This window comes from Acromyrmex echinatior, chromosome 5 (genome assembly GCF_024713525.1).
Source record: "Acromyrmex echinatior isolate Ae372 chromosome 5, ASM2471352v2, whole genome shotgun sequence".
NCBI classification, from domain to species: domain Eukaryota; kingdom Metazoa; phylum Arthropoda; class Insecta; order Hymenoptera; family Formicidae; genus Acromyrmex; species Acromyrmex echinatior.
The window spans coordinates 10,129,501-10,140,500 of record NC_141856.1 but is presented as its reverse complement, the minus strand read 5'-3'; the positions used below and the strand labels follow the sequence as shown (position 1 = coordinate 10,140,500).

General features: G+C 32.2%; 3 protein-coding genes across 3 annotated transcripts; all 3 read left to right on the top strand.

Moving 5' to 3' along the window:
* The first annotated feature begins 254 nt into the window (after nt 1–254).
* On the top strand, nt 255–2,891 carry Osi9 (DUF1676 domain-containing protein Osi9). The gene is made up of 3 exons (XM_011068437.2): nt 255–700; nt 1,513–1,685; nt 1,907–2,891. The coding sequence occupies exons 1-3, from the start codon at nt 441–443 to the stop codon at nt 2,230–2,232; spliced, it is 759 nt and encodes a 252-aa protein (XP_011066739.1). The 5' UTR covers nt 255–440; the 3' UTR covers nt 2,233–2,891.
* Nucleotides 2,892–3,183: 292 nt separating this feature from the next.
* LOC105153531 (DUF1676 domain-containing protein Osi10b) lies at nt 3,184–6,372 on the top strand. The gene is made up of 2 exons (XM_011068435.2): nt 3,184–4,371; nt 4,982–6,372. Exons 1-2 carry the CDS (start codon nt 3,891–3,893, stop codon nt 5,404–5,406), a joined length of 906 nt encoding a protein of 301 aa, XP_011066737.2. The 5' UTR covers nt 3,184–3,890; the 3' UTR covers nt 5,407–6,372.
* A 1,818-nt stretch (nt 6,373–8,190) lies between these two features.
* On the top strand, nt 8,191–10,994 carry LOC105153529 (uncharacterized). Its single transcript, XM_087406538.1, has 3 exons — nt 8,191–8,781; nt 9,015–9,074; nt 9,433–10,994. The coding sequence occupies exons 1-3, from the start codon at nt 8,412–8,414 to the stop codon at nt 9,663–9,665; spliced, it is 663 nt and encodes a 220-aa protein (XP_087262664.1). The 5' UTR covers nt 8,191–8,411; the 3' UTR covers nt 9,666–10,994.
* The last annotated feature ends 6 nt before the right edge of the window (nt 10,995–11,000 follow it).

Sequence of the window (11,000 nt, the reverse complement as noted above, 5' to 3'; positions counted from 1 at the left end):
TTGTGTACACAAACAGCCTAAGTAGGCACACAGGTACACGGAGAGGAGAACCGGTGGAGAAGGACCGGTGTGGAGGCGCGTATTCGCAACGCGAGACGTATACGACACAAACGACCGCCTGGAGGAGAACCAATAGCTCGTATGGGTTTGTAACCCGGCAGCAGGCGGGGGCCATCCGGTGGGGGCCATCAAAATTTCAAAAACGTACGCGGGCCCCTTTCGCGACGAGGATAAAAGGCAGCAATCGTGATTCTTTCGGGCAGTATCGATACGATCGCCGTACTCGTTCGAGCGTTCACGTGTGAGAAAAAACAGAATCGAGATCGAGACGAGAAAGCGCGAGGAAGAGAAGGAGAAGAAGAAGTGAAGATAAGTTTTCGAGGAGTTGGAGTAATTGATTCGATTCGGTGTTTCCTTCGCTGTCTGGAAGATTCATCAAGATGTTCAAATTCGTGGTAGTCGGCGCACTCTTCGTGGTATCCGCTCTCGCTGCACCGGCCTCACAGGATGCGGGGGTGGCACCGCCACCCTCGATCCTCGAGGAAGCTCTCGACGTGTACGCTTCCTGTTCCGGGGAATCGAGTATTGCGGTGTGTCTCAAGATGAAGGCCCTGCGCTACGTCGACCGTGCCGCTCGTTCGGCCGACATCGAGATCATTGACGGATTCAAGATCGTACAGACTGAAGATGCCAAAAATAGGTAAGGGATCGCGAGGATTTACTCGAGATAGTGATCGGTACGGTTACTTACAGTTACTTACGGTAACTGACCATCAAATCATATAATGGGCGATATGAGAAATTAAGACGTGAAAAATGAAAAAGAGCCCCTATTCTTGAAAAGTATCGCATACGTAAAACTAGGGAAGTACTATAATATACGTTATGTATACTATAGTATTTTTCCAGTTTTTCGTTTTTTTTTTCAAGAATAGGGACCCAGGTCTCTAACAACACAGGCCTTCAGGGGACGTCCTTAGGACATCCAGAGGACGTCCATATGTCCCTTGAACAGCCTAAGGACATCCCCAGGATGTACTCTGGATAAAGTGTGCTATTAGGGGTGATTCGTGTAGTGAACGCATAAATTTATATTCAACATATATTTTTTAATAGACTAAAGTGCACGAATTTATTTATATAATATAAACCATAAAAAACTATCACTATTTGATTACCGAGCTTAGATTGAGTAATTATTTTGTAATATTCGATCATTTTTAGATTCAAATTTGCTTTAAGTATGATCTTAAGAAGAATAAATTGTAAAGAGAAAAAAGAGACAAGTAGAGAAGAATTTGTCATTGAAATTTATTATTTTATGAACTGTATAGAGAATTAATTTTTTACTCTCATTTAATTACTGTTGTAATCAATGAACATATAATTTGAATGCTACTTGACTCTACGATGTCCGGTTGTAAAAAATTGTAGCACAGAAAGTTATTAACGAAGTTTAAGATAGCTCGATATGTATATGTTGATATAACGAACATATTTCTTTCTTTTCAGCCGAGCTGACAATGCAAGGTCTCTTAACGACATTGAAAATACTTTACCTGTTGAGACCGAAGCCAAGGAAGCTGCAATTGATCAGGCCATTGTCGACAGAGCCGCCAAATTCTTATCCACGCATACTGTTGAATTGAGTCTTCCCGAAGACGTTTCCCGCTCTTTTGATGAAGGTAAAATTAAATTAAATTAATTTTTTATTTAAAAAAAAGAAAAAGAACGTTCTTAAAGTTTTAAAGTTCTATCATTGAATATTTTTTAGACTGTTAAAATACGCATGAATTTTATTTGAAATTTTAAGATATAAAAAAAAACGAAAAAAGTTTGGATATGCTTGTAAATTATAACATGTCGAAACAAATTGGAGACCTTATATTTCGGAATTATGTTTCAGCTCGTGGCAAGAAGAAGAAAATCGTTAAATCTCTCTTACCCATCCTTCTCCTTCTGAAACTGAAAGCTGCCGCTCTTATCCCTATTGCCCTTGGTGCTTTGGCTTTGATAGCTTTCAAAGCCCTTATCATCGGCAAGATCGCTCTCATCATTAGCTTGATCATCGGTCTGCAAAAACTCCTTGCCTACAAGAGCCAGAGTTACGAGGTCGTTGCTCACCCCGTTCATGATTATGGACACGAAGTGCATCACGACCATGGTCACGGCTGGGCGAGATCATCGGCTGGTTCTGATCTCGCATACAAGGCGTACAAACCTTCCGAATAGCTCAAAGTTACGCATAACTTCTTCCCTTTCTAATTTTCTACCTACATTCGCCAAAGTGATCGTCCATAATCCATCGATCACCTGAGGGTGGCGTGACTCAACTTCTCAGGGATCCGTGAACAAGTTCAGCTCGACGACAAAGACGTTTACCTTACGATATACAAACGACTATACTGAACGCAATTCTATGTGGACGGGTAAAGGACTGTTAGATACGGACGAGATTACTGGATTTTGCGTGAACTGGATTTAACGGTACGATGACTTGACGACTTGGACGACGGTGCTGTAATTCAATAAGGACAACCAATAAGGATACTACGATAGTTGTGTGGTTCGATACATTACGACAAATCTATGACGAAGCTTATCACTTTACCAACATCAACAGAATACTGTGCTCAGAGATTATGAGAATCTCGAAAGACTCTCAAGTGGAATCCTGTCAGAATGGTAGAAGTCGCGCCCCCTCCGTCATACCCGTGCGGTATCCTTTCAGAATCCTCCGTGTCTATCATATGCGGAACGACTCGTAGTCAGTACTCGCACGGGATCACCAGATTTAATCCAATGATTATTTATATACCCCATTTTGGGATCATCATGTAACTTATCATATTATTTATAAATAAATTGTAATTTTTATATAATATTAAAAATTGACTCAATTTTATTTCTTTCCAAATATTTCTCTTCCATATTATCACGCAAATATCCTTTACCACAAAAAAAAAAAACAAATTCCAACAAATATAATAAGATTATATTGATATAAGAATTTTTGAAACCATATTACAATAGCGATAAACTACGTATAAGATATAGATATATTTATATACATAACTTTACGTCAGAGTTAAAAAATTATTTTCAAGTGAAAATAATATTTCAGTCTGAAAATAATATTATTTTAAAAATGAGAAAAAGATTTAAAAATATATCACAATTCAAAAACTTAATCCAATACTTTAAATGTCTTGCTGGATGACGATCTTTAGATCTCGTATGTTCCAGATTTACGCAAATTCGGCAATTATATCCGCGCTACTTGTGTTCCCAATTTTTCTTGCTCAGCCATCAAGCTTGTCCTATCAATCTGAAGATATAACGATCTTTCGGACACTCCATTCTTCGACCAAAGGAAATTACGCTTCACAGTGCATCCGGTGTATCGACCAAGCTTCGTGCGCACAAAATACAAACGAAGTATACTTTCGCTACTTATAAAATCTTCCGAGTGAAACCAATTGTTCTGTCGTGTGTGAACGCCCTCTTGTCGCCTATATAGGTAGGTGATCGCAGGAACAGTATGAACAGTATTTTACGGGAACTTCATTACTCTACAGCTCGTCCTTATAACAGGATTTTCTGTTACAATCTTACAAAATTAAAGAAACAAAATTATGATAGCTCGAAGATGTGAAAAGCATTCTAAAAATCAAAAATTTTTGAGTGTCTGTTATCTTACAGTGTGGATTATTTTTTGTGCCTTGGAAAAAAAAATTAAATTTAAATAAAACGATTGTGCAAAAGTTTTTATAAATTTCCTAAAATCCTTGTATCTTTGTTCTGTTTATTTTAATTCTTATAAATTTTTGATTCAATGTTTAATTTTATCTAAACACACTTATACGATTTGAGAGATCGGTGCTCCGAAGATGAAAAGCGAACTCCGTTATTTAAGTTTACTCTTTCTCGTGTCTACGAGTTTTACAGTGATCATGGAGTCCAAGGAACATATCACTTTAGACGATGAACATTCCTATAGCTTCAATGAAGTTCTTGGTTTATGTCTCGCAAAAAAGGAACATGGTACATTCGAATGCATAAATCGTGGCATTTTAAATACCTTGCAGTCATTAAACGATAATGATAGTTTGGAGTTTGGAAAGATGCGACTTGACAGAGCGGAGGGCTACGGTAGAGATCTTTTGGATCTGGATTACGATCCAAAAGATTTCGGAAATGTTGTAAAGGCAGCTGCCAGACTTATGGAACGCCGTAATGCCAAGTGGAATTTGGATAATATATATCCGGGATTACAGATGCGTATTGGACCAATGCTAAACGGAAACGGAATACTGGAATTTGTTATTAATGAAAGAGTTCCTTCGTACGGCGATAGGCAGACTAGTACAGGTAAGCTATAATATTATTTTTGTAAAATTAATTAAAATTAATTTTAAATTTGATTATCTCTTCAATAAGCTCGTATTTATAATTTAGAAACAAACGTTAAGAAAAATTTGTTTCAAATACGTATATATAATTGTTATTCTGCATAAAGATAAAGCAGAATTTTATTTAACTGTGAGAACGTTTTTACGTAATATTTTTTTTAATATTGTAAATTTTACAAATATTTTTTATATATGTATTATATGTTCTTTGCTAATAATTTATTAGCACACAAAAAACATGTGTACATAAAATTTATTGGTAATAATTTGTGCAAATGATGTAATGTAAGAATTACATGCAACTGTTTCAAATAATTTGTGAAAGAATGATTATATAAAATGAATAAAGTTACAAAGTGCTTGTTTCAAAAAATTGTAGCTTGTTACACGCAGAATTACTCTATTCTCACTATTACTGTTATCTTAGCGTGGAATTAAACCTTATGCTGATTCTTGTACTGGTTAAGACGTTACATGTTACAACCAGTTTGAAGAACGTCCTCTAGCAGGCAGCACTATCAAGACAACTGGATTGGTTGCAAATTCAAGATCAATTTCTATTATTTCAGGAAGGCAGTTGACTAGACACATATTACTGCCATTTCTATTGGGTTTCAAATTCAATCTGGCCTCACTAATTCCGCTCATGTTCGGTTTCCTGTTAATCGTGACCAAGAAGGCCCTCTTATTGACGAAGATGGCGTTGTTTCTGATCGGTCTTTTAGGATGGAATACGCTCTTTTCCGGTGCACCTGCTGTACCTCCTTACTCGACAAACGCGTTTAATGGCTTCCACGCTTATGGACACGACACACCGGCTGGTGTATATACCCATTATGATTATCATTACCCGCAGCGACCTTATAGACCCTTACAGGACTACAGTCCTTATGATCAGCATGTTATTAGAGAAGTTGTCAATGTTTATGACGGAAATAGCGATTCGGGACAAAGTAAACAAAATAAGAGGAATTTTGTTTTTGACTCAAAGTAGTTAATTGGTCGTAAATTTTGAAATATATTAACGAGAGATTTAGATTATATAATTATCAACATAAAAATCATGACCAAAGTTAGATATTATTAGATTTAACAGAGAGAATTATTTTCGTCACATCTTATTCATATAATTAATTTAAAATATAAGAAATATTTTATCAACTTTTGTATTATATTATTTAGAGATAAAATTCTTAAATATGTCCGTGTTCATAGTCAGACCTTGTATTTAAGACCTTTCTTAAATTTATCTTTAGATACTCAGCAGCCAATGAAATAATTCGTAGAGTATCTAAAGATAAATTTAAGGAAGCTTTAAATATAAGACCTATGAATACGAGTATTAGATCTAATAATACGAGTTACTTTACATTTTGCAATATCGTATTATTGTATTATTTCTATATTTTATTATATACGCATAGATTATAATTAAACACATAGCTTTAAAAGCCGAATTGAACATATCAAGAAACGTTTTTCTTTTATTTGTTCTATTTCGTTAATTATATATAACAAACATTTTATAATATCAGTAATAAGTTGAATTAAACTCCGCTTATACGAATAAATCAATTAAGTAAAGAAACTCTAAATGCAGTCAAAGTTAGATCTAGTGCTTAATAATATTTCTATATTTATATTTAAATACATTTTCCAGTATTTCAAACTGTGTACTGAAAACATACAGTCTTGAAAACACAGTCCTAAATTCAAATTGGCAATAATAGTATCACAAATTAAATTAATTGTCAATATTATAATAGTAATAATGCTAATAAGCGTTTCAAAATACTAAAAAAAAAAATTTATTACAAATATTACATCAGTTAGAGTTAACATAATTTTTCAAAATGATGTTTTTCTGTTAACACTGATACATTTATATTATTAAATTGCATAATCTGTCGCAAATAAACATAGTAAGAAATGTAAAATGTTTATTAAAATAATATTTATTTAATATATCTACGCTATTAATTTTTTATTTTGTTACATTATCATATTATATATCACATTCGTATTGTTTCAATTGTAATATATCTTCGTATTGTTTAGACGAATCGAATAAGTCGAAAGAGAAGAGATATTTTATGCTGGTAAAACAACTTCTTCGTCTGCATTGTATGTCTGCATAATAATATTTTTTATTACAAATTCACTTTCAAGTTCAGTTGCAAGTATCTGTCTGTCCATCAATTAGAATTGTCACTGAGATTCTGACGTTTTCACTTAGTGATTCCATTAGCTTAGTCCATTATCGCATCGTCCTTTCTTTCGGTCGCCTAACTGTACTAGTTCTCTCTTTCTCCGTTGCTCTTACGTTATTATCATTCGCAAGAATGACGATTACATCCGGGAAACGCATATTTGTTTCTCTCCCTCTCCCTCTCTTTCTCCTCCCCTCCTCTCTCTTTCTCTCTCTCTCCTACTTATAAAGGAAAATACTGTCATATATTTACGGTCATACAACTACATATGCGACCACATGCTCATAGCATTTTCTATCAGGTATAACAATTAATAAGGTGGGAATGCATTGCACGTTGTAACAATTAGTGAAGAAAGCTTTTAAACAAGTTTTATCGCTTGTCCATCATTTAATTATCCCTCCTTTTAAACGTGTATCTTGTGTGTTATTAGCTCATATCATAGAATAGTGTTAAGAGATATATGTAGTGCATATTGAGAAATAGGTTAAGATTTTTCAATTAATTATATAATGGAAATACATTTAAAAAATGAGCATTATCGATCAGATAAAATACTTTTAATTAAGAGTGTTCGGTTAAGAATACAAATCTCTTACAAACAGAAAGATAGTATTTACGGAAATACCAATTTACAAGAAATGACAATATTATCGTTGAGACAGTATCATTCTGTAATAAGAGCGTGACAAAAGCTTATGTTTGTATATACGCTTTCTTCTTGATAATTATTCGAACTATATCATTAAAGTGACGATGAAATGGATAATGAATACTTGGCTTCGTATAACAATCAATGTGATTGGAATTGATGTGGTCGGAATTTACTAAGATGATGAAGGAACTATAGTGAACTTAAATACTATGACAAACAGCCTACATTTGAAAAAAATAATTGCGAAATTTGAATGCATTGAATGTAATGGACAGTGTTAATCAAGTCCATATTTATAATTGTTCCAGTTATTTTTCGAATGTAGCTCGTCACGGATCGTAACCTGCACTAAATTAACAGTATTTAACAAATATAATAAGTTCCTCGATCTTTATTAGTTGTATAATATTAAATTAAATTATATTATATTAGTTGTATATATTGTAATACCGTAATATTAAATACAACAAAATGAAAGAATTTCCCAAGTGATGAATACTAAAGCGATTATTTCATGTATTCAGTATTCAAATATTGAACTTGAATGTATGTAGTAACAATAACAAGAAATAATTAGCGTTGGAAATATTAAAAATTCATTTCCGCATGACATTATTCTGTAACACGTAAAGTTAGTCATGCATGCAAATTGATGGATAAATCTACAACCGTTTCTGCTTCTCAATGCAGAGGTTTGCATTTATAATCATATTTGGGTGGAGAATATCGTCTGTTTTACCTGCATTCCATTCCTGTTGCGTCGTTATTAACTACGATCGGCGCGGCGGAGTTTTAAGGTTCGTTTGATAAGCAGGTCAGAAGGATACTTACTTACGGGGCTGTACGACATTGTTTTGGTTGAGGGGTCTTTCCTTCCGTTGTGTAGCGTTAAACAGCGCGTGGATCAAGTACGGGCGTATACCAGGAATCTTAATGCTTTGGTAGGAGAGGCTAATGGGTGCACACTTATATAAGTCGCAATGCAACCAGATTTTAAGGAGTAGTCTGCGAGATTTATCGAATAGATCAGCAGAGTGGACAGTGTAAGACGTAACGGAGGAGAAGCTGATAATTGTAGAGATAGTTAGAAGATAAAGAAGGAGAATCGACGAGTTTGCGTATATTATACTCACGATGGATAAGCGGCATTCAATGATTTGGATTTTACATTTTCTTCATCTCACGGTGTTCTGCAATTTAGTGATTGCTAAAAGTGAATATACAAGTCTATTTGAACGGTGCGCAAACGAAAAAAACACTTTCAATTGTTTCAAACGGCGTGCTTTGGAAATCCTCGATTCTGCTATCCAAGATGATTCTGTATTTAAAATCAATGATTATATTTCAATTACCAAAGATCCAACATCTACCGCCAGAAGTCACAACTCGATGAAATCTGAAAATGGCACGGAACTAAGTCTCGATCAAAAATTAGATAATAAGTTTTATGAATATTTGACATCGAGAAGCGTGAAACTGACAATACCGGGAAATGCTTTTGAAGGTAACAGCACCTCAAGATTATTAATAAATTGTGCCATTAAAAATGCATTATGTTTTTCAATTAAATCATTGAAATATAAATTATAATTAAAAATGTTTTATAATCGATTGTTTTACACAAATAAAATACAATTTATTTGTTCGGATGTATATTTGACAAAGAAATTGCTCCTTTTTAAAAAGAGAAAAAATTTAACAATAATATTTAAATAAATATATTTGCAATATTTGCAGGAAGAAAAAAAAAGAATAAGGGTTTCGGATATATAATAGTAGCAGGTGCCGTGTTAGCAGGTAAGTTCTTTCTATTCGAAAATTAATATTTTATATATATATATATATATATATAAAATTTATAGAAGAAATAATTTCAAAATCGAAATTAAAAAAAAAATAATCAACCCAAAAAATTAAATTAACTTATTAAAATTTTTTTAGGTTTTTTATACTGCTAATTTTTTATATTACTAAACTATATTTTTAAACAATATCATAGATACAAGCAATGAATAAAATTTACTTTTTATGGAAAATGATTTTTATTTGATTTGTTTATTTTAGTATTCTAAATGAATGAAAAATCTAAATATAATTATAAAAAAAAAATCGATTCTTCCAATCTTCCTTATGGAAGTATAAACTATTTGTTTAGGTATGATGGCGCAATTAGCCTATGGAAAAATTGCTTTCCTTGCTGGCACGGCTTTACTGACGGCGAAAATGGCTTTAGTTTTAAGCGCGATAGTTGGTTTGAAAAAACTAGTGTCGAGCGGAGGAGGTGGTCATGAAGTAATTTATGCTACAGCATCGGAACATCATGGAGGTGGTGGCGGTGGATATGGTGGTGGTTGGCAACGAACAATGGATGTTATTCCTCCAACCTGAATCACATTCAACACATATACTACAAAAGTTTTACGACTTAGTTACCACATGTAATACATCTCCTTTGATGTATCCGATAATGAAAATGTATTATTTTTTTAATTTTATTATTTATTTATTTATTTATTTAAATATTTGATTAATAAAAACGTTTTATTGTACATTACTTCCTTTTTCTATCCAAAGAAGGTGTTATTCTAAAGAATAAATAATACATAATATTGATATATTGTATATTTTGATCAGTATTCACATTACACTTTTGTCGACAAATGCGCAAATTTAACTTACATTATTGTTAATGTATATATAGTTTATATTAAATATTACATAAAATTTTAAAAATAAATGCATATATTTATTAAAAGTAAGATGTGAATATGAATCTTTGTCTTAGATTTATTATTAGTTCGAGAATTTTACCTTCCATTAACATATTTTATTTATATTAATCTAGAAATATAAAATCAAAATAGATATTATATTTTTGCTTAATATTTAAAAGATATTAATTATTTTTTATTTAATTTATTATTAAGTTGTTATTTAATTTATACTTAGTTCTATTATTTCGTAAGATAATATAACATTATTACCAAAATAATATCAATTGTAAAATATCATAAAATATATTTGTGTTTGATAATTTTATGAATATTCTTAATCACCTTCATGATCACCAGAAATCCAAGGGATCCCAAAAAGGTAAGAGGCTTTATATCTCTAAGGTGTTTTTTTAAAACGGGATTTAAACTACCATTTATCCAAAGTTCAACACACCTTTTTTGTGCCCAGAGGCCAGATACTGTTCCTTAGATCAGTCTTTGCAATTTTTTTAATTACGTTAAAATTAAAAATTTCAAAAAGTCAGTATATTTCCATGTTCTACAACGTTTAAAGTATGTTCAGTAATTTTTTGTGATTTCGAAGAACAAAAGCTGGAAATCAATTAAACGGCAATTACGGCAATCAATTAAAATTGTTGGGGTCATTTTGCCCCCTGTATGATTGACTTATACAATAATTTTCAGAAGATGTCACTACGAAGGATTAATACAAATAATTGCATAAAAAATTAAAAGTATATAGAAAAAATAAGTTAAAATTGTATATTTAAGCTGTTTAAATAATTACACATCGTATATTAGACTTTATGTAAAATATAATTTATCTACACTTAAGATTTACAAACAGTTGTTATTATATATAATTTTAAATGTATATATTCAAATGTATACAATTTTCTATTATAAGATATGATCTAAATTATAGCTTTTTTTTCATTAAGTATAATATAAATTTCAAATTCCGTAAATAAATGGGCACATTAAGCCA